General features: G+C 47.1%; 1 protein-coding gene across 1 annotated transcript in view; it reads left to right on the top strand.

Moving 5' to 3' along the window:
- The first annotated feature begins 269 nt into the window (after window positions 1-269).
- The window catches only part of LOC148508526 (apovitellenin-1-like), a 30,226-nt gene continuing 5,321 nt past the window's right edge, over window positions 270-25,174 (top strand). The window contains exons 1-3 of the mRNA XM_088444386.1: window positions 270-288; window positions 3,070-3,137; window positions 17,960-18,128. Coding sequence (XP_088300512.1) covers window positions 275-288; window positions 3,070-3,137; window positions 17,960-18,128 — 251 coding nt within the window. The 5' untranslated portion in view covers window positions 270-274. The remainder of the gene's footprint in view (window positions 289-3,069; window positions 3,138-17,959; window positions 18,129-25,174) is intronic.

Raw genomic sequence — 25,174 nt, 5'->3', positions numbered from 1 at the left:
AAAACGCTTGGATGGCAGACACCGTAGCCACAATTCTGCCATTAATATTACTTTGCCGCTGGCATAAAATTAATATTTTTTAAATCCCGGCACTTTATACTTTAAACCTTTAGTCAATTTCCTTTTAATATGAAGACTAAGTAAAAATAGAGAAGTCTCCAGCCAGATTTCCGGGGAAAGTACTTACGGAAAATGGAATTTAATCTCTAAACAAAAGTCTAAACTATTTACTTTTATATGAAGCTGACCTGAGTGACCGTTTCCGGGACGACCCATGCAATTGGCGCAGTAAGTATTCTGCTAAAAATCTAAAAGTTAGAGTTTCAAGTATGAAGATAAAAGTGAAAGATTAATTTTAAAAAAATAATAATTTTATAAAAGAAATGTAATTACAAAAACATTACAAAACACAAAACAAGGATTTATTCTGTCCTCCAGCCAAGTGTCTGGCGAACAGTCTTACGCAAATTGGAATTTGTTCTTTAACTAGAAGTCCAAACTATTTACTTGTACATCCTGCTGATCCGAGTCACAGTTCATGGGAAGCCTCCAAGCAGTTGGTAAGTGTTATATATAATAACAAAAATAAATTTAGGATTAGATACAAATGGGAAAAATTGTTTTGAAATTTAAATCTTCAAAACAAATTTATTTACACCGGACAAACAATACAGAATACAAAATAGAATATAATATGAAAAATAATAAAATAAGATATAGATCACAGAGTAATCATAATAATAATCATTATCAATATCATCGATTGAACGGCCCATATATCACCCAATGGGCCTGATTCAGAGCCGCTCGTAAGCGGCCGCTCGTTCGTTCCGAGCGATGTTTGCCCAACTGCGCATGCGTACGGATCGTTATACGCATGCGTGAACCAGTCAGTGCGGTTGAAATTCATGTGCTCGCAAAATAGCGAATGTCTGATAATTTGAGTGACAGGAGGAGGCGTATGTGGGTGGTAACGGGGGAAGGTGCTTGAAAACGGGGAGTGGAGATCCGAACGCAGGCGTGCTTAAAGGTCAAAACGGGCGTTTTATGGGTGTGCATAATTAAAACAGCAGCGTCATTGACCACGTCACTGGTTTATTTTATAGCCAGAACTGCTCGCAAAATTGTGGTAGCAAAAACCAACCCCAAGAATAGCGAGCAGTTCATACCCTGGTCGATGTACTCGATTAATCTAATAAACAGCGGACATGACGTAGGATGCGAGCGGCCAGGGGGCGTATTTTTTCAAAAAACGACCGCAAGTTTTGTTCGCTCGTTCAGACCTAGAGGCGTCAACAGACCGCAAAGAGCGAACGGTTGATTTGAATAGCCACCCCTATTTTCTGGATGAGCGAGCGCTAATTGTGTCCGGCTCTGAATCAGGCCCAATGTGTGCCCAGCTTAAGTAAACACTGTGTAGAGTATTTGTACAGGACTAATTAAAGTTGGCTATGGACAACTTAGAAACCTAATTTATTTTATTCATGTTTTCCTTTGTATAATATATTTTTTATCTTTACCCTTTTGTTCTCCCCTTTCCTTCCTCACCTCAATCCCCTTTCTGGCTCTATCTGTATTCAGTTAAATAGGGTTGTGCCCGCCATGCTGGGTATGTTGTTGTGACAATTCTTACAGACGCAGAAACAGGGAAAAAAGTGAGATCACTAATTTTAGACATTGGGGCCGACAAGTGCCCCGGGGCATCCAGATCCTTAGTCCAGCCAGTGCCAGCGTTACTTCTCGCCACTAGCTAGTAACACTGGTAGAGAGCAGCGCAGAGTGTTACCTGGTGGTTCTGGGGGCTTATTTGCTCAGCAGCTGCATAAGTATATTATGTTACTGTGGTTTGGGTACAGAAATTGTATTGGTCATATAACACAGTGGACTGGATGTACTAAGGGCAGAAATGCGGTAAAATCTCCAAAAATGCAATTTCATTTTTTTTTGGGTGGGGGTTCTGTTGCTCCCGTGCTTCATCCTGGTGGGTAAAGCCTTCAGCCTATGGCCTTCTTTTCCGGAGGCCCCCTGACAGGCATCCCTCCCAGTTCCCCCCGCGGTTCTCGCTTCCTTCTGTGCATGCGCAGAAGGACACTAGAGGGACTTCTAGGTCATAAAGCCGGAATCCCACTATCTTACCAGGAGAGCCGTCCTTTGTGATTTTCTAGGCACATGTCGCCGATACTGTAGCTGGTATGTACCCGATAATGGGCGGTATGTACGACATTATGGATGCGATGCTTAGTACATCCCACCCTGTCTGCCTTGTATCTGGGGAGGGTTTCTTATCCAGCTACTATGTGGTGTGCCTTTAATATTTCTCCAAACCAGCAGAACATTTATTGGAATGTCTGGGGGTGTTTAGTACATTATGCTCCTACAGAACACCAATTAATTATGGTAAAATGTGTATGTTTTGTTATCTTACGTTTCATCACCTTGTAGCCCTAAAAAGTCTTGTATTATGTACTATGGTAGAATGCAAAAGATGTTCGTCCTTTAGTGTAGATCAAATCCAAAAGTCTGGCCATCCCTGGGTTACGGGTTCAATGTACTAATGTGCACAGAGCTTCTGTTTCATGTAGAGATGAGCGGTTCAGTTCTACAGTACTTGGTTACATTCGGATCCGAAAACCGTTATCTTATTGGCTATCTGGCTCTCACGTGTTTTGGATAGCCAATGAGATGAACCTGAACTTACACTAATCTGGTGAAAAAAAAACAAGTAGAACCAAACCGTTATCTCTAGTTTTAGCATGAGAGAAGCACACCACGTGTAACACTTATATATCACATATAAACCAGTCCTGATCAAAAACGGAGCAGAGGTTACATAATATTTTGGTGTGAGGACAGGAGAACGCAGAGCAATAATAGGCTGCTTGGAAATGATTAATATCACTGACCGCGCATTTGCTTCACGCCGTCTGTTTCTGTTTGCCTTGATACAAAGATCAACCTAAATTGTGCTTTAAACATAGCTTTAATTTTCCATCCACTGTGTGGATTATTGACAGCTTTTATCTATGGAAAGTTTTCTCCTCATAGAAAGCAATGTCTTTAATATTTCAGGTGCCCGGATTCCGCCATGCGCCTGCCAGCTCTCGCGGCGACAATTCTCCTGTTCAGCCTCTTCTATGGTATGTCTTTCTTAGTAAATAACTTGAGCTGCATGATTGCTGTACATCAAAAACACAAGTTAATAAAAAGTTTATTGCAAACTATCCCAGGGAAAGGACTTACCTGAAAAACCTTACAGGAATATGATTATAAATTGAACAACACTTATATCCAATTTCCATTCCTAAATGAAGCCCCAAAATCATACTGTAAGTCCTAACTGACTGTGGTACTGTAGTTTGCTGCCAGTGTTGCTCACCTACAAAGCACATTGAGAGCCCGATGCTGAGTTGGGCGTACGCCCGTATTCACAATGGGCCTGATTCTGAATTGGGCCCAGTGGATCAATGCTTTTAGTCTGTGCGTGCATCTTAGATGCAGCGCGTGGTTGAAAAAAATGTAAGGGGCCTAGGAGGTGACAGGCGGGTGGCTAAAAAGATGCACATTGTTGCATCTCATGGGAGTGTCACAGGCATGTCACGGGCTTGCACTGACCTGTATATCTGCCTGTGGTTAGAAAATAAACTTCTGTTGGATTTTACTCCGGTCTATGTGATTCTTATCACATTTGGTGCCCAAACAGGGACCTTGGTGGATACTATTACGCAGCAAGAGCCTGGATATAGTGACCAGATCCACCCACAGCGGCAGTGAGATGCATTGCAGAATGCTACCTACTGCGCTGCGTATGTGAGTGTGGCAGGCCAGCTATAAAATGTCAGTTGTTCACAGTGATAATCTGTTTATGTGTATATGCAAATTGTGCACAATATAAAACTGCTTAACTCCTGTGTATGGGGCTGGGAGCCCAGGGAATGTAGTGCAGTTTTAATGGAAGCCAGCTGATATAGATTGCTGGGAATCTGGCTTGCGAGAGAGAGTTAATTAAGTCTGCTATATTTATATCCCATCTGATGACATTGAAGCTTTTCTGTGCATTTTTTTAGCGTACTGCTGCATGTCTAAAATGGCCTGAGGAGGAGTGGGCTGCCAGACTTGCTCCCTGTCTCACAGGGGAACCTCACAGAGCATATGTCGATTTGACCGTGACAGAGGCAAACTCCTATCCTCGCCTGAAAAAGGCCATACTCAGCAGGGTTAGAGTGACTGGCCCCAGCAAAGCTCAGGAGTTTCAGGAATGGTGGCTGAACTCTTCTCAGCCTCCAAGGGTCCAGATGGCCAAATTAGCCAGGCTGAGTTAGGTATGGTTGTAGCCAGATAAAAACTCTGCTCAGCGTATAGTAGAGTTGGTGGTTTTGGGCCATGCTGTACAAGTACTAGACCATGTGGTGCAACAGTGGGCACTACAAGCTGACCCCCAAACATTTGAGGAGTTAGTGGTAGTAATTGAGCGGTACCTGACTCTTGGGAAATTGAATAAAGCCAAGCAGGGGTTCCAGTCAGTACCCAAGCCTAGAACCCAGGTCTCAGTTGTTAAAGCAAACAACCCACCTCCGGCTGTATGTTTTGAGTGCGGCGAGCCCCGTCATGTGCGCTGGGACTGCCCAAAGCAGGGCAAGCCGATGGACTGCAGTGCGGGAGAAACAAGTCTGGAAGCAATTCCCCAGCGGAAACTACCTTGTTTTGTTTGATGGTGCAAGTAGAAGGCCATGAGATCTTGGCCTTAGTGGATACTTGCAGTAAATTAACTATCATCTCTGCTAACCTGGTTCCTCTCGATGCTGAACAGGTGCTACCCCCGGTTAAGGTTATATGTGTACATGGGGATGTAGAAGAATGCCCCTGAGTGCACCTCCCGGTAGTGATAAAAGGGCGATCTCTGAAGGTGGTAGCCGCAGTAGTCGCCAAACCAAACCACCCTACCCATTGATCCTAGGTCGGGATTTTCTGTTACTACAAGAGTTGGTTTCTTGGCATGATGACAGCAGACGGACCATGCCAAAGGTGTCACAAGAGCAAAGCTCTGCAGTATCCCAAAGTTTGGTGGCTGTAGCACCCACCTTGGCCAGTGAGCAGCAGGAGGAGGGCAGCGAGACCGAGGCACAGTGGATTTCCATCTGCAAGGAAGTGTCTTTACAGGACTTTGGCCAAGACCAACAAAATGATGGGAACTTGATAAACGCATTTGAAAATGTTGTAGAAGTAAATGGTAAACTAATTACGGCTTTACCAACACATACTTTGCATTAAAAAATTATTTGTTATATCGTGTAACATATTTGCAGGGTAAGAGAGTAGACCAATTGTTGGTTCCCCAGAAACACGAGCAGTTGGTGTTGAGGGCGACTCATACACACCTGTGGGGTGGCCATTAGGGGAGGAGAAAACTCTCCAGGGTATTCAGTTAAGATTATTCTGGCCCGGCATTCATGCAGCAGTAAAAAACATATTGTCAGGAATATCCAGTGTGTCAGAAGACAGCGCCCTGACCAGGGTTTTGGTCACCCTTGATTCCCCTCCCTGTAATTTCAGTACCTTTTGAAATAATTGGTAAGGGCCTGATAGGGCCAGTGGAAAAATCTGCTTGTGGGCATCAATACATATTAGTGGTAGTAGATTATGCCACAAGGTACCCGGAGGCCATCCCGCTACGTAACATGAAATCTAGCACTATTGCCTGGGAGTTATTGATGCTATATACCCATCTGGGAATACCTAAGGAGGTCCTGACGGATCAAGGTACCCTTTTTGTATCTAAATGAATGAAAGATTTGTGCTGACTATTAAGGGTAGATAGGATTACCACCTCAGTTTATCACCCCGCAAACAGATGGCCTCGTAGAACGCTTTAACCAGACCCTTAAACAGATGATAAAGAGGGCGGTGCCACAAGAAAAGCAAGATTGGGATTTACTCCTGCCTTATTTGATGTTTGCCGTTCGAGAGGTGCCCCAATCCTCCACGGGGTTCAGTCCCTTCGAACTCCTCTATGGGAGGCAACCTAGAGGGATTTTAGATATGTTAAAGGAAGGGTGGGAGCAACAATCATGTCAAGATTCTAATATCGTTCAGTTTGTGTCCCAATTGTATGGCCGGTTAATGCAGATTGTGCCAATGCTGAATGAACATATGGACAGAGCTCAGCAGCGTCAGAAATGCAATTATGATGTTACCAGAGTCGACCAATTTTTTCCAACCGGGAGACAATGTACCAGTGCTTGTGCCTACTACTGAAAGCAAATATGTATGCTCAATGTTGAGGTGTCATGGCCAGGGTTTCTCGGCATGGTGGTCACCAGGTATTACCTGTGAGGTCATTGTGGCGAGGGGTCTTTGGCAGCGGTGCTGGTGTTTGGTGAGGGGCATTGGCTGCACGTGGTTCTGTGAAGGCACATTGTCACTGAGGCCTGGTGAGGCCTGGCGGTGTTTCAGTTATGTCTGGCATGGGCTCCGCTATCTTGCCTCCGGTCATGTGATTCAAGCTGTCCAATCCTGGTGGGTCATGTGCTCTTTCCAGCCTGTTACAGCGCACTGAGTATTTGGGAAGGTCCAGAGCCTTCCTTCCTTTGCCAGTGCAACGTGTTTCTCAGCTGCGGCTGGTAGAGAGTACCTGTGCCTTACCTGTCTGCCTGGAAGCACTATTTTGCCTGTTACCCTGTCTGCTCCAAACCTGCTGGACTCACCCTGCACCCTCCATTTACCTTTCCCCTGCCTGAGTACCTGGACCTGCTGTTTCCCTGCACCTTACCTCACACTCTACTCCCAGCTGAACTCCATTACCTCTGCCTGCACTTCGTTACAGCTCACCAAACCTGCATCCTGAACATTTCCCGCCTGTCACTATCTGGACATTCTTCCATTTACCCCACCACAGTTATCAAGTGCACTTTAGTGCTAAACCTGGACATTTTTCTTTTGCCATTCCCATGTCTGCTAAATCACTTATTAAAAGCTCCACCTTTTTATTTCAATCTGCCTCTGTGTCTGCTGCTATCACCACCCCGGGTTCACAACAAACCCAGACCCTCACATGAGGCCCTTATGAGATCATAGACGCAGTGGGACCTGTAAACTACAGGGTACGACAGGAGGGTAGACAGAAGGAGACACAAATTTATCTCGTAAATCTATTGAAACCTTGGAAAGAAAGTGCCAGTCTGCCCTCTTTAGTGGCAAAGAAAACCCCAGACTGTCAGGTACCTATGGAGGTTAACCTCAGCCTTAGCCAAAAACAGGAAGTGGTGAGCTTAGTAGCATGAAACCAAGATGTATTCTCTGTTATTCTGGGAAAGACCCAAATCATACAGCATGATATTGTTACTCCTCCCGGGGTGATAATAAAGCAGAGACCCTATCGCATACCTGAGGCAAAATGCGTAGCGGTAAAACAAGTGGTGGAGAACATGCTGCACATTGGGGTCATAGAGGAGTCAAACAGTAAATGGTATAACCCCATTGTTTGAGTCCTACCCTATTCCCCGGGTTGACGAGCTGGTGGAGAATCTAGCAAAAAGCCAGTATCTCACCACTCTCGAATTGACAAAAGGGTATTGGGAGATTCCTTTGACTGAAGCTGCTCAAACAAAAACAGCCTTCTCTACCCCAGAGGGTTTTTTCCAATACAAAATGCTGCCTTTTGGATTGCATGGAGCCCCAGCAACTTTCCAGAGGGCTATGAATAAGTTACTACGGTCCCACAGGGATTATACAGCTGCATATTTAGACAACATCATCATCTTTAGCTCCGACTGGGAGTCACACCTTCCAAAGGTAGAGGCAGTGTTACAGTCTTTATCGGCACCGGGATTTACCGCTAACCCTGAGAAATGTGCCATTGGAATGGTGGAGGTGAAATACTTGGGATATATCGTGGGCATAGGGCAGGTTAAACCTCAGCCCATTAAAGTGGAAGCAGTCCTCACCTGGCCTAAACCCAATTGTAATCAGAGCTCAGGACATTCCTTGGTCTGGTCGGTTACTACTGCATATTCATACGTGATTTTGCCATTAGGGCGGCTCCACTGACTGAGTGCCTTAAGAAACAATCCCCAGATCAGATAATGTGGTCTAGGCCAGCAGAGACTGCTTGGCAGGATTTAAGATGAGCATTTTGTGTAGAAGCTCCTGACTTTGGGCCTGATTCAGAGCCGCTCGTAAGCGGCAGCTCGTTCGTTCCGAGCGATGTTTGCCCAACTGCGCATGCGTACGGATCGTTATACGCATGCGCGAACCAGTCAGTGCGGCCGAAATTCATGTGCTCGCAAAAGAGCGAATGCCTGCTAATTTGAGTGACAGAATGAGGCGTATGTGGGTGGTAACGGGAAGGTGCTTGAAAACGGGGAGTGGAAATCCGATCGCAGGCGTGCTTAAAGGTCAAAACGGGCGTTTTAAGGGAGTGCATAATTAATCCAGCAGCGTCATTGACCACGTCACTGGGTTATTTTAACTCAGAACTGCTCGCAAAATAGTGGTTGAAAAAAACAACCACAAGAATAGCGAGCAGTTCATACGCTGGTCGATGTACTCGATTAATCTAATAGCGGACATGACGTATGGTGCGAGCGGCCAGGGGGCGTATTTTTAAAATTTACGTTCGCATGTTTTGCTCGCTTTTGCATATTCGCACTGTTGTCAGTTCAGAATCTCAGTGTTACTGGGATTATCATTGCTACAATGTAACGCCCTAAATATTACTGTAAAATCCCCACATTTATTTATACAAATAACCACAGATACTACTATATATTTTCTACTTTGCTCACTCACTAGGATATATATTTGTGTCTGTAGAATTTTTTAGCTGGCTTGCAACCGATCTAGGATTATGAGCATCCAATGAATGGATTATACATCCTTATGTAGTTCTCTTGTATCATTATATTGTATTATTATAGCATCACCATAGTATTCAGAAATAGGGACTCAGTTTAATACCCCTTTTACTGTAGCAGCAATAACCCGGGTTACTGTGCAGGGTGAAAGGGCCATGTCAAGCGACCCGGCATTTCAACCCTGGTCACGAGAAGGGTTGAACGCATGCTCAACTCTGCTCATGATGCAGTGCAAATGGGTAACCCGGATCAGTGTGACCCGGCTCCCGTTCTTTGCATAGGAAGAGCCAGCGCTTGGATATGAGATCGTGTCCATGCGCTGGCTCAGCACCTGATGGCGGTGACATCATCGATCCAGCATTAGTGCCGGGTCAGGTGGCCTGTCTGTATAAGGTGTCAGCCGGGTCACACCCGGGATGGGCGCATGAACATAATCCTGTGTGCGACCCGGCCATCAGATAGAAAAGAGGTATTAGCGTTCCAATGTCACCCCTCCACTGCATGCGTTTTTCTAAGTTGTTTGCTTGTGACCACTATGGGTGTAGAACAGGGGTGGCTAGACTTTTGGACTCGGTGATCTACTTTTAAATCTTAAAATCTTTTGTGATCTACCGAGCCAAAAACAGGGGCGTGGTATGCAAAAAAGGGGGCGTGACCTCACAGCGAGGAGCGTGGGGGTCTGTCCTGGCAAAATCACCCATAGTATCCCCAATTCAAATTACTCCACACAACAGCACAATCTTATTCACATTGCACCACATAGAAGTGTTCCTTATTCACGTTACGACACACAGTAGTGCCCCTAATATACAATGCCCACAGTAGTGCCCCTTATACAATGACCACTGTAGTAGTGCCCCATATGCAATGCCCACTGTAGTAGTGCCCCTTATTCAATGCCCCAGTAGAACTGCCCCTTATGCAATGCCCCCAGTAGTAGTGCCCTTATGCAATGCCCCCAGTAGTTGTGCCCATTATGCAGTTCCCCTGTAGTTGTGCCCATTATGCAATGCCCTCTGTATTTGAGCCACTTATGCAGTGCCCCAGTAGTGCCCCTTATGCTGTGCCACCTGTAATGCCCCTTATGCTGTGCCACCAGTAATGCCCCTTATGCTGTGCCTCCTGTAATGCCCCTTATTCTGTGCCCTTAGTAATGCACCTTATTCTGTGCCTCCAGTAATGCCCCTTATTATGTGCCCCCAGTAATGCCCCTTATGCTGTGCCCCCTCGCTGTGCAGTACTTACCTGTCTTCACGCGTGTCAGTGCACGCCGCACCAGCTTCTCTCCGGCGTCTGTCTGTGCCTGCCTCTAGCTAGATCCAGCCGGCGCGCAGGCTCCTCACATGGCAGGCGACGCGGGTGACGTCATGACGTCACCCGCGCACTGCATGACTGGGAACGCTAGCCTCTGAAGTGAACAGAGGCTTCTTTAGTCTTTGTTCACTTCAGAGACAAGCGTATCCCAGTTACTGCAGCAGGTTGGTTGCGATCTACCGGCGGGAGCTCCGCAAGCTACTGGCAGATCGCGATCAACCTATTGGCCAGCCCTGGTGTAGAGTAATTACCCTCTTTAAGGGCTGTTTCTATGCATAATGATGGTGAGGCATATATGTTACTCTAGGGCAGTTGTGTCAAACTCTGAAACCTTCAGCTTTTGTGGGGCTACATATCCCAGCATTCCCTGCCATAGTTTTAGCATGCCCTAATAGCAAAACTGTGGCACTGCATGCTGGGATGTGTAGTTCCACTGCAGCTTGAGGGCCCGAGTTTGACACCACTGCTCTAGGGCAATACTCAGGTATTACTATATCATTTTAGGATTCTAATTAGTTTTCCATCCCATATGTCTCCTAGCCACAATGTGAATAATTTTTAGAATACAATAGTACAGAGTGCTTACTCTTTAGCACATGAGCTTATTGTTTTTCTTCATTAATTGCCCCTTATTACACAATATCATCAGGAGTATGACAGGAGCCTCCCCTGTCATACTCGTGAGATTTGATATAAAGATGATTAGAGTAATACAAAGATATTTATAACTTATAAACATCTACTTTGTTTATTGTAATCATTTTTATAGTTAACACTCACCAGCTTTGTGGAGCTCCCTGGGACTGCAGTTAGACAAGAGATGAGGCAGAAACAGTTCAGCCTCACTCCTGTATAGTCAGACAGTGCTTGCAGAGCTGGGGGTGGGGCTATACCATGGGCAGTAAGCTGCACAGAAAGAGAACTAATAGAGGCATACCTCTGAGAATGGGGGACGTGCCTTGAGCAGGGAAGGACACCTTGGATGTGTTATGTTTACTTTAATATTAAAGTAAATATATTTAGGTGATATTACAGCTGACACTACAGCACCTCAGGGCTTCAGACTGTCTGTGCCTCTGTGACTGTGACTTGTGTAGGAGGAGAAAAGCCAAAAAGTGGAGAGGGGGCGTGGCTGCACGTCTCATACACGGCTCACACAGTCTGTCTATCACTGTCATCAGCACGGCGTGGGGCTGGCTTTTCCGTGTGAACGGTCGCAGGCTGCCTGACCAGCTGTCTTGCTGTCAGATCATCCACCTGCGGTCGCGGCACACTTGCATCAGCACCGCGGCACCTCTTCGAGCTGTGGTGCACTCTTTGGGAACCATTGAACTAGGGTGTAATCTTTCTACTGAAGTTGTAATGGTATGTATTCATGGAATGGGCATGTAATGCCGGCTGTCGGGATTCCTCCTGTCAGAATACCGACAGCGATGGTTGGTATCCCGACAGACGTCTGGTATGTATACTTCCCCTCCCCCCTTCCCCTCCCTTCTTGTAGCCTAACCCTAACCCTCCCCACCCCGCACCCTAACCCTCCCAGTTAGTGCCTAAAACTAACCCCCCCTTCATGCCTAAACCTAACCCTCCCCCCTTAGTTCCTTACCCTAACCCCCCAGTGGTGCCTAACCCTCTCCCCTAGGGGTGCCTAACCCTAACCTCCCACCCAAAACCTAACCTTCCCTGCTGCGGCTATTGCTAAGATCGCCCCGGATTTACCTCCTTTGGGCTGGCGTCCTTCTGTGTTCTGGCGTCGGGATTAATATAGTAAGTCCCTTGTTGGGATTTCCCTGTCGGTATTGAGACCTGCAGCATCGCGGCCACCGGTCTCATAACTGCATCCCGTATTCACATATTACTCAACACATTGTTTTCTACTTCTTGTTTAATATGTATTCCTAATTTAGATAGTAGGGATTATCATCTAGTATACATTCCTTCCTATATATCCGAATAGATTATCGTTGTTATAAGCCGGCCAGTCATCTCAGCATGCAACGGGCACTCATTTATATCAGTGTACAGTGCAATGTAAAAAATACCTTGTAAAATTGCTTATTGGATTATTATAATAAATTAGGATTATGCTCATATAATTCACATTCAAAAGAGTATATTTAATTACACAGTTAGCTATAGACCTGATGTCTAGGCCTTCGGATGATATTTCTCCTGCAGCAGTCAGTACCAGGACAGTAGTATCTTTAATTCAACAGTGGATTTAGCCTAATATAATTTTTCTAGTCATCATCTTAACATCCTCTGGAGTAAATTTACTAAAGTGCAGGTTTTTAGAAGTGGAGCTGTTGCCCATAGCAACCAATCAGATTTAAGCTATTATCTTCTAGAAGGTGCTAGATAAATGATAAGTAAAATCTGATTGGTTGCTATGGGCAACAACTTCACTTCTAAAAACTCTCACTTTCGTAAATATACCCCTCTGCCTGTAGACTGCAACAATGTATTTATTTCACTTCAGAGTAAATTGCAACATTTGTGTTCTAATGCTGCCAACACTTTGAGAATTATATCAGCCTCCAGTGCTCGGGTGATCTCTGCCTGTCAATAAACACAGACACCATGCTGAGGATGTCGACATTGCGCTGTCTGCATTTTGAATGTCGACGTGGTTACTGTAAACCATGTATTTGAAACACGACTTGGAGTGGCAAGAAAGATTGATAAACAGCCACATGGGGCATCATTTATAGATGAGTGCAACTTGGTTGCTCATCCCTTTAGGCTGCTCGTTACTTTAAAATACATAATATAGCGTTTTCTAAACAAATTGTGGAATTTCACGTCCAACGTTTTAATGATGCCCATTGTGTCCTACGTTGTGTTGGGTGTGATGGGAGGAAACATATTTCATAATATAGACTTTATAAATATAAGTTGACTTCAGCATCAACCAGAAAAACCTGCCCCGTATAAAAGAGCAGATAGAGCCACAGTATTTCCCCAGGAAATAATACGTTACATGTAACAGATGGCAGCTGGCAGCCCAGATAACATACATGCAGTTAGTTTTACAGACTGATTAGTTCTCTTTCTGTTGAAACAAACCGTTGGTATCACCTGTCTGAAACTGTATGTCATTTGCATAGGGTGCGCTCCACAGATATTATACGGAAATTTAACTTTTAATGATTTAACTCATCATCTACTGTATTGGTGACTTGTTGTTAAAGTTAGACAAATAAATAGATATTACTGTAGATGTAATGCTGGGCAAACACTGTCAGATAAAATACCTGTCACACCGACCGAGCAGATAATGTATCGTGCGCATACAGAGTGTATATGACCACATGGGCAGCGATATGAGATGCCGGCAGCTGAATAGCCGCTGATTCAAATACCGGCGCTAGAATTCCGAATGGTGCTTAATCTCGACAGGCGCAGGTAAGGACCCTAACCCTCCCTTAGTGGTGCCTAACCCTAACCTCCCCGGGGGATGTCTAACCCTAACCTACAGTACCCCCGGTGATGCCTAGCAATAACCCCTCCTTCCCGCACCCTAAACCTAACCCTCCCAGGGGTGGGCCTATCTCTAACCTCCCCCCAGTGGTGCCTAATTCTAAACCCCTTCCTGTAGCCCACCCCTAACCCTCCCCGGGGGGTACCTAACCCTAATCTCCCCCTGGGGGTGCCTATTCCTAACACCTCCATTCCCGGCTAGCTGCGCATACTTACCGCTGTGCCAGTGTTGTTTAGTTTCCTCAATAGCAGCACATCCTTACCCACATTTCAATCCACTGTGTTTCCAGGCACTCATACCAGCTAAGAACTCAATTGCTTTCATGGTGGGTACCAACTACACTGGCACGCGACCTGGGTCTTTACTGACTAAAGTCCATATCATCTTGCAGGAATTCCTAATAAGACCGGTGGAGGTCAGACTCAGCGCCAGGGTATTTGGCTGCACCTATTCCACCTGTTTACATTTATCTGCTGCGTGTGTATGTACTCGGATACACTCGCTGTCTGTTTTGAGCTTCAGGGTTATTGCAATATACTCCTTGCATCTTATTGCACGCGCTGCTCCCACAGTGCCAACACATCCGTGCCTCTTATTGCATGCTACACACTGATATGGCAACACATTTGTGTCTCTCATTGTACGCTACACGTTTTTCCCACAGTGCCAGCACATACAAGTATCTCGTTACTCACTACGCACTGTCCAAACAGTGCCAAACCCTAAGTGTACAATAATGCATGCTACACATTGTACAAACAGTGCCAACCCCTCAGTGTACAATAATGCAGGCTACACACTGTACAAACAGTGCCAACCCCTCAGTGTACAATAATGCAGGCTACACACTGTGCAAACAGTGCCAACCCCTCAGTGTACAATAATGCATGCTACTCACTGTCCAAACAGTGCCAACCCCTCAGTGTACAATAATGCATGCTACACACTGTACCAACAGTGCCAACCCCTCAGTGTACAATAATGCATGCTACACACTGTACAAACAGTGCCAACCCCTCAGTGTACAATAATGCATGCTACACACTGTACAAACAGTGCCAACCCCTCAGTGTACAATAATGCATGCTACACACTGTACAAACAGTGCCGACCCCTCAGTGTACAATAATGCATGCTACACACTGTACAAACAGTGCCGACCCCTCAGTGTACAATAATGCATGCTACACTCTGTACAAACAGTGCCGACCCCTCAGTGTACAATAATGCATGCTACACTCTGTACAAACAGTGCCAACCCCTCAGTGTACAATAATGCATGCTACACTCTGTACAAACAGTGCCGACCCCTCAGCGTACAATAATGCATGCTACACTCTGTACAAACAGTGCCGACCCCTCAGCGTACAATAATGCATGCTACACTCTGTACAAACAGTGCCGACCCCTCAGTGTACAATAATGCATGCTACACTCTGTACAAACAGTGCCGACCCCTCAGTGTACAATAATGCATGCTACACTCTGTACAAACAGTGCCGACCCCTCAGTGTACAATAATGCATGCTACACTCTGTACAAACAGTGCCGACCCCTCAGTGTACAATAATGCAGGCTACACTCTGTACAAACAGTGCCGACCCCTCAGCTACACACTGTACAAACAGTGCCGACACCTCAGTGTACAATAATGCATGCTACACACTGTACAAACAGTGCCGACACCTCAGTGTACAATAATGCATGCTACACACTGTACAAACAGTGCCGACACCTCAGTGTACAATAATGCATGCTACACACTGTACAAACAGTGCCGACACCTCAGTGTACAATAATGCAGGCTACACACTGTACAAACAGTGCCAACCCCTCAGTGTACAATAATGCAGGCTACACACTGTACAAACAGTGCCAATCCCTCAGTGTACAATAATGCATGCTACACACTGTACAAACAGTGCCAATCCCTCAGTGTACAATAATGCAGGCTACACACTGTACAAACAGTGCCAATCCCTCAGTGTACAATAATGCATGCTACACACTGTACAAACAGTGCCAATCCCTCAGTGTACAATAATGCATGCTACGCACTGTACAAACCGTGCCAATCCCTCAGTGTACAATAATGCATGCTACACACTGTACCAACAGTGCCGACACCTCAGTGTACAATAATGCATGCTACGCACTGTACAAGCAGCGCCAACACCTCAGTGTACAATAATGCATGCTACGCACTGTACAAACAGTGCCAACCCCTCAGTGTACAATAATGCATGCTACGCACTGTACAAACAGTGCCAACCCCTCAGTGTACAATAATGCATGCTACGCACTGTACAAACAGTGCCAACCCCTCAGTGTACAATAATGCATGCTACACACTGTACAAACAGTGCCGACCCCTCAGTGTACAATAATGCATGCTACACACTGTACAAACAGTGCCGACCCCTCAGTGTACAATAATGCATGCTACACACTGTACAAACAGTGCCGACCCCTCAGTGTACAATAATGCATGCTACACACTGTACAAATAGTGCCGACCCCTCAGTGTACAATAATGGATGCTACACACTGTACAAACAGTGCCGACCCCTCAGTGTACAATAATGGATGCTACACACTGTACAAACAGTGCCGACCCCTCAGTGTACAATAATGCATGCTATACACTGTACAAACAGTGCCAACACCTCAGTGTACAATAATGCATGCTGCACACTGTACAAACATTTCCAACGCATTCGTGTAACCAAAATCCCACACTTTGTTTACTCTGCTGAACCTTTGGCATTTGTGACTACTGTGTTAATCACCTCACCAAATATATAGGAAGATTGTGCTCATCTGTGAGTAAGGCTTCTAGTGGTCCTGGTAATATTAGTTCCTCCTTCAGTAGGTATACTATAGTAGTTGAACTAAGAAAAAATACCTTCTTTCTCCTACTTTGTAGGTTCCCGACACTGAAATACAATAGAAAGGAATAGAATACTGTGTAAATACTGGGTCAAACATGACATCAGCACTGTGGGAGAGTCATCATGTCGTCTCTCCCTACACCCACTGCGGGACATGGAAGGCGGAGCTCAGGAGTGAGCTCCAGAATCGGGCTGCATGGAAGGAGACACCGGGTGCCCACTGGTAACAAAATCTCAGCAGGCACCCAGCAAATGGAGAAGGCGGTGGTGGTGCCCCTCCAGCACAGTGCCTCCTTGCTATGCAGGGGTGGCTGACCGCATCAAGCCAGCCTTGAGCCTGCGCTCACTTTAATAGGATAGGCTACATAGCAGTCTGTGCGGGTTGGGTATGAAATCCCGGCACTTGGGATGCCAGTTGTCAAAAGACCTACAGCGACACCCCGATGCTGAGCATCCCAACAGTGGAGAGGTAAGTACCCTAACCTTCCCTCCTTAACCCCCTAACCCTCCTATTATGCACCCTAACCCTAACTCTCCGTACCCCGCACCCTAACCCTCCCGGTTAGTGGCTAAACCTAACCCTGATGCCTAAACCTAACCCCCCTGTCCCCCCCCCAGTGGTGCCTAACCCTAACCCCCCTGTCCGTGGCCTAACCCTAACCTCCTCCCTAACTCTAAACCCCCGGGGGTGCCTATCCCTAACTCTCCCCCCTGCAGCTAAGACCTAAGGGCTCCCGCTGTACTTACTATCGGTGTGCCGGCTGTTGGGATCCCGGCGTTGGCATCTCCCCTCTTGTCAAATTCTGGCGCCGGTGTCTTAACGGTTCAGGACTCCGGCTCTGGGATTTCGTCACTTTAACTATACTGTATCCCGTCTGTGCACAGCGCACACAGTTTACTTTGTGTGAGTGGTGGGTGAAGGCGTTGCTGCCAGCAGTCTGTATAGCGCTGCTGGACCCATGGGCCACTCCTGCAACAGGGCCCCTATGCAAAGCAATACAACTAGAACACCTCAAATAAAAAAAAAAATGTTGGCAAAAGCGATTTCATTGTGGGCAAAGCCAGAGCCGTAACTAGACTTTTTGGTGCCCTGTGCCAGAAAGAGCATTGGCGCCCCCCTCATTTTTCAAAGGGACATAATGCACCCAAAAAAGGGCCATGGGGAAGGGCCAGGGAAAAGATAGGAGAGGCCAGGAGATGCTGGGGATGAAATAAGAGGAAGCTACAAGTGAGAATGATGATAAACAGACATTTGACAGGCCCAAGCAGCGCCCCCTGACTTGTGGTGCCCTTTGCGATGGCACCGGCCACACTACCCTAGCTACGGCCCTGGGCGACGCCGCGGGTAACAGCTGGTATGTTTATATTTCAGGCCGTCTTTGCTTGTTATAGAATGTAACCTTCCCATGTTCACTGCCTCACAGATGTAGGAGTTGAAGCGAGAGCCATCACCAAACGCCATGTACGTCGCGACTGGCTGATTATCCCTGACACAGTGGCATTTTCTCTCTATTTGGCTGTGAACAATGTATCTCCAGAAGCTGGGAAGGTTCTCATGGATATATTTGAAACACGACAAGTTCAGGAAATACGGTACAAATTTGATTGTATTGACTTATATATTTTATAGAGATAACTTATATATCTGTACAATATTATGTGCTTTATACCCCTGCCGAGAGCAAAGGCCAAAGAATGAACAAGGCATAAGGTAGAGCGTTACTAGCGTCACTAATGGAATAGTCTAAATATATGTCACATTTCTTCAAACCAATGTATAAACAATTTTATAAGAATAAACATTAGGAATGATCCGGGGTACTGTGCTAGTTGTGTGAATTTAATGTGACAGTCCCGTTATTGGTGGCTAAAAGGGGTGTGGCCTCTATTGCAAAGGATGTCGCTTCCATAGAAATAGGCGATATGGGGCATGGCCTAACTCTTCCCGATTTCCCGAATCAAAAAGAAAGGTACTGTATGTGCCAGTTTTAGGTCTAAGCGTAGATGTACTAAGCCCTGGAGAGAGATAAAGTACCAACCAATCAGCTCCTAAAGGTCATTTTTCAAACACAACCTGTAACATTACAACACCTTCTAAATCATCTAGCAATCATTCTTTTAATGCATTATTAGTATTGGGTCTTTGCAATGGTGTATCTAAAATGGGTGTAGGGTTTATTTTAGAGATGTGCGCCGACCCTCGTGTTTTGGATCTGGATCCCCCCTAGTTTTGGATCTGGATTTGTTTTGCCAAAACCTCACATCCGTGTTTTGTTTTCGTGTTTTGATTTTGGATCTGGATTTTTTCTTAAAAAAAATCATAAAAACAGCCAAAATCACATAATCTGGGCCTGTTTTTATTCCTACAGTATAACTAACCTCAATAACATTTATTTCCAGTAATTTCCAATCAATTTTGACCACCTCACCATATTATTTGCTTTGTCTAGTTAAGGCCAAAAGGTTGCATCCAGCTAGCTGGCTGACTAAACTAAGTGACACAATGGGTGACACTTACATGTGGCAGTTCATCTTCCAATTTCCAACACGGATACAGTGTGTTATACAGTGTGGGTTGGATACACCAATAGTGCACTTACTGTGACAGCAGTGTCGGCAGTGCGGGGGTTGCTGGCGGTGTCCTCAGTACATGGAATGGCAATGCTGGGTACCAGCGGTGTCAACAAAGCAGGGGTGCCAGGGGTGTCCTCAGTGCAGGTTTGCTGACTGTGTCGGCAGTGCTGGGGTGTTCTCAATGCAAGGTGCCGGCGGAGTCGGCAAAGTGGGGGTGCCAGCGGTGTCCTCAGTGCATGTGTGCTGACAGTGTCGGCAGTGCAGGGGTGCTGGTGGTGTCCTCAGTGTGGGGGTGTCGGCAGTGTGGGGGTCGCTGATGGTGTCCTCAGTACGAGGGGCAGCAGAGCAGGGGTGCTGGCAGTGTCTGCAGTGGTGGTGTCGGCAGCAGGGGATTCTGTGAGTGGGGGTGCCGGCTGTGTCGGCAGCGGGGGGTGCCGGCAGTGTCAGGTGGCGGGGATGGCGGGCGCCATCTTCTTTTTCTATGTGCATTTTCAATGGGCTTAACGCTGATTGGCTGAGAACCGTGACAGACGGCTCTCTCAGCCAATCAGCGTTAAGGCCGCTCAAAACAAAACCTCGCGACCCGACAGCGGGGTCGCGAGGTTTTGCCTCGGGTGATCTCTGAGATCCAAACCCGCTCAGCTCTAGTTTATTTATTTATTACCAGTTCTTTATATGGCGCACACATATTACCAAGTGCACATGGACACCTGGGTACAGGGGGACCCGCACTGTACATGCTGGGCCTGATTCAGAGTTGGGAATAGAGAGCGATATCTCTCTCAACTGATCATCTTGGTGAAACCATGTTGCACTGCAGGTGGGGCAGATTTAAAATGTGTAGAGAGATTTAGATTTGGGAGGGACGTGTCCAAACTGACATCTAAATTGTAGAGTAATAATAAAGTAGGGGTGTGCACCGGCCACTTTTCGTGTTTTGGTTTTGGATCTGGATCTTTCTTCGTGTTTTGGATCTGGATTGGTTTTGCCAAAACCACCCTTCCATGTTTTGGGTTCTGGGTTTTGTGTTTTGGATCTGTATTTTTTTTAAAAAAAGCATAAAAACAGCTAAAATCACAGAATTTGTGGGTTTTTCTGCTCCTATGCAATTATTAACCTCAATAACCTTAATTTCCACTAATTTCCAGTCTATTCTGAACACCTCACACCTCACAATATTGTTTTTATGGCCAAAAGATTGCACCGAGGTAGCTGGATGACTATGCTAAGCGACACTAGTGGGTGGCACAAACATGTGGCCCATCTAGGAGTGACACTGCAGTGGCAGACAGGATGGCAGTTTGAAAAACTAGGCCCCAAACTGTACATAATGCAAAGAAAAAAAAGAGGTGCAAGATGGAATTGTCCTTGGGCCCTCCCACCCACCCTTATGTTGTATAAACAGGACATGCACACTTTAACAAACCAATCATTTCAGCGCCAGGGTCTGCCACATGACTGTGGCTGAAATGATTGGTTCGTTTGGGCCCCCACAAAACAAGCTGGCAATTAATGTGTCCCTGCACAAACTGGCTCTACGGAGGCAAGATGTCGTCCTCATCCTCCTCATCCACCGATTCCTTGGATAAAACAGGAAAAAGGGATTTAGGTGTCCCTGGACTGCTTACGGTCTTAGCCAAAGTTTCTGAACTTGACAGTAACTTTTTATGAATGCGCTGCAGGTGCCGTATAAGGGAGGATGTTCCTAGGTGGTTAACGTCCCTACCCCTTCTTATTTCACCTTTACATATGGTACATATGGCAAGACAGTTGTTGTCCGGATTTGGATAGAAATATTGCCAGACCAAAGAGGTGGAATGTTTGGTCTTCTGCCCAGGCATGACCGTGATGGGCTTTTTCATCCCACGGACAACAACTGTCTCCCCCGGAGCCTGATTTAAACAAACCACATCACCATCAGAATCCTCCTCGCCAACTTCCTCCTCAGCGCCAGCTACACCAGTATCCTCATCCTGTTGTACTTCAACAGTGACATCTTCAATTTGCATATCAGCAAGTGGACTGTGGGTGCTCCTTTCAGCACTTGCAGGGGGTGTGCAAATGGTGGAAAGAGCCACCTCTTCCCGTCCAGTGCTGGGACGGTCAGGCATCGCAACCGCCACCACACTTGGACTCTCCTTGGGGATTTGTGATATCTTCTTAGAATGCACAGTTCTTCACTGTGCTTTTGCCAGCTTAACTCGTTTGATTTTTTTTAGCGGGAGGAGGGCTTCCATCGTCATGTGAAGCTGAACCACTAGTCATGAACATAGGGAAAGACCTTAGCCGTTCCTTGCCACTCCGTGTTGTAAATGGCATATTGGCAAGTTTACGTTTCTCTTCAGATGATTTAAATGTTTTTTTCAAGGTCATTTTCCTGAACTTTGCCATTTGGGATTGTATGTGCCCTCTACTATGACATTGGGCATCGGCCTTGGCAGACTACGTTGATGGCATGTTATCGTCTATGTCATGACTAGTGGCAGCAGCTTCAGCACTAGGAGGAAGTGGTTCTTGATCTTTCCCTATTTTATTTTTATCGGAGAAAGTTTGGTCCTCCATTTATGATATATTGATATATACGTGCGGCTAAGGCGCACACAAACACAGAAAATAATTTTTTATTTTTGTTGGAGACTAGTGCTCTTTGTGGATTACACCACCCTTTAAGAAATGAGCCAGCCGGCCCTTTACTTATGGGACACAGGCGCACACTTGGCGCTGCTCCTTTGTTGATGCACGTGCAGCTACAGTGCACACAATTCACAAACACAGAAAAAATATTTTTTTTTTAGCACTTGGGGGGAGCACCCCTGATGGACAGAGCACTCCCTGGACAACACTACAGTACCCCTTTAGGACTGGGACACTGCACAGGACTTTGGAGTGGACACAGCCCCTATGGACAACTGACTGCACAACACAGTCCAGCCAGCCCCTATGGACTTTAAAGGACACAGCCACTATGGAGCACAGCACAACACTACACTGCACTACACTACACTACACTACACTACACTACACTAAACAGCCCAGCCAGCCCTAACTCCCACCCTCCCACTTGACTGTCCACAGCCGAGTGAGAAAATGGCGCCGACGCGGGTACCTTATATAGGATCCAAAACCTGCGAGACCCGGAAGGCGGGATGATGAAGTTTTGCCTCGATTTCAGATCCGAGTCAGGCGGGAAAAGTCGAGCCTGACTCGGATCGGGGGGGCTCGGGGGGGTTCGGATTTCAGAAATCCGAACCCGCTCACCCCTATAATAAAGCTGTGCAGTATTTGTGGGCTACATGCAAAAGCAGCCAGTATTTACACTACATGCAAAAAAATTTATGTATGCACTGCAACCCCCCCTCCACTACCCACCCACCCACCCTAAACTATCACCGCCCCCTACCGCCCCCATCAAGCCATACCCAACATCAGTGATCTCCTAACACCCCCTGCATCACCGTTACCTCGACATCCCCTTCCCCTACCAACCCTGCCCTGACACAAACACACCTTGACACCTTAAGCACCACCCCCCCTATACCCCTTATTCCGACCGCACCACCCATTCCAACACCCCCACCCACATCCCAACCAGACTCCCCCCAACACAACAGACAGCGCCCTCACACGAATACACCTAGCCACGACCATCATCCGAGCCACCCCCGTCCCCCCCACCTCATCGCCCAGCACAACAAGCACCCATCACACCCCACTGCCACACACATCTAGGACACACCCCGCCCCTCGCATCTCTATGTTGCTATGGCTCTTGTCTGACACAAATCACCGGTCCTTACACGAACACACACCTGCACTCCCCCCGCCCCCCCCCTCACGCTACACTATATCCCAGCCCCCACATACAATCCTGACTGCCTCTATAGTTACCACGCCACCCAAAGATGGCATCCCTTCCCCCCCCTCTCCACAACATGACCATTTACACACTACTGCACCAAACACATACCACACAGTAAGAACCTATTAGTCAACAGACCAACCTTACTCCTCCTCGCCACACGTTAACACACACTTCCCCGTATGAGTCGATTTAACATCACCACTCGGTCACACCACATATATACGTATACAACCCCGGCATTCCACATATCACACAGGTTAGCGATACTAACCACCACACCCACCCTCCTACCACACGTGGCCATCATCTAGACACCATTATACATATAACAGCAATGTACAATACAGCACTGCCAGCGTGACACACGCTACATGCAAAAGTTTAATTCCATCACCCCCTGCCCGATCACTTAGCTACCATCCCCGGAGAGATGCCCATCCACACCTCCCCAGACCCCTTTGGCCACCTGAGCCACCAACCATCACCTTCATAATCATTCCCACACACACACCCAGCCTATCACAGCACATGATTGGCCGCCCGCACCATGGGACTATACCACCACGAGAGTGCGGTTTCACATCCCCACCTCCACTACAATTGCCACACACATCCCGGTGCCCCTGACCCCCACCCTACTCGCATATACCCCTGCCCGATCATTAAATCCTCCACCCAGCACCAAACACTCTTCTGCTTATCTCCTCCGCTCTACGCACGCCAGAAGCAGCTGTCACCTCAACCCATGTAAACACACGGAAACCCTACACAGCATAAGATTGGCTGCCCGCACCACGTGACCACCTCCAACCAACTACCGCTCACGATCCCCATAGCAACCGCATAATGCATTACAGTACACCAGCTCCAGCATACACACCCACACCAGCAAAGCACACGATTGGCTGCCAACACCACGTGACCGCCGCTGACCATCCCAGCCGGTCACGATCCCCATAGCAGCCACACACACACCCAGACACGAGCCCCAGCTAACAGACCCACAGCAGCGCAGCACACCATTGGCTGCCCAAACCACGTGACGATATCACCCAATTACAGGCTTAGCCTCGCACAATCACCCACGACCTATCAGATACATGGGCCACACCCACTCTCAGCACCGATTGGTCATCTCCACCACATGACAAACACAGAACCCGGAAGTTCCACATTTAAACCCCACACGTGCACAGCCATACTTCTTACCTCCTTGAAGAAGGCAGAGCCCCTGCCGAAATGCGTCGGAGACCCCTACATCCTGACACCACAGCCAGCTTACACCAGAGCTCTTCATTCCCGCGGAGAACTCGGTCGAGCCTTGCTGCTTCCAGAACCCTTTTTACCTGCCACCTGGGCATCACACCTACCGTGTTTCCCCGATAATAAGACACTGTCTTATTTTTTTTTTGGTTCCAAAAAACACCATAGGGCTTATTTTCGGGGTAGGTCTTATTTTAACTAACATTGACAGCAGTGCCCCTTATGTAGGCCCCCCTGTAGCAGTGTCCCTTATGCAGCCCCCCCCCCTGTAGCAGTGTCCCTTATGCAGGCCCCCCTCTGTAGCAGTGTCCTTTATGCAGGCCCCCTTATTGCAGTGCAAGTACGGTACTTACCTGAGTCGCCGCCGTCCGGGATGTCCCTCTCACTTGCGTGCTGACTGGATCTAATATGATCCAGCAGGCGCGGCCGCACAGGATCCTCAGCGCGCAGGTGATGTCATGACGTCACCCGCGCACTGCATGACTGGGAACGCTGGTCTATGCAGCGTTCCCAGCTCAAAAAGAGAATAAGGTAGGTCTTATTTTCGTGGTAGGGCTTATTTTAGACCAGGCTACAAAAGTAAGGGTAGGGCTTATTTTCAGGGTAGGTCTTATTATCGGGGAAACACGGTAGCAAGGCCCTGCGCACCCCTCCTGATCACCACTCCGCCTGCCCTACCCAGGTGACCACGCACCACCCCCTGAGAGTAACCAACAACAGCTCCACTCGCAGCTGTTCGTCCAGCAGCAATCCCGAAGCGATCCACACAAACAGGCACCCACCAGGCAGTGGGAGCAGAACGCCAGCAACGCGGTGCACCAAGCCCCACAGTGCACCAGCTAAGCTACCACCACACACAAAGCTTCCTCCAACCACTGACATCGCAGCAGCCATCCAACACCGCATCTGCAAAAGGAAACTCCAACACCAGCTACCAGCA

Source organism: Taudactylus pleione, unplaced genomic scaffold (assembly GCF_031769625.1).
Source record: "Taudactylus pleione unplaced genomic scaffold, aTauple2 ptg000361l, whole genome shotgun sequence".
Classification (NCBI taxonomy): Eukaryota; Metazoa; Chordata; class Amphibia; order Anura; family Myobatrachidae; genus Taudactylus; species Taudactylus pleione.
This window is presented reverse-complemented; position numbering and strand designations above follow the sequence as displayed.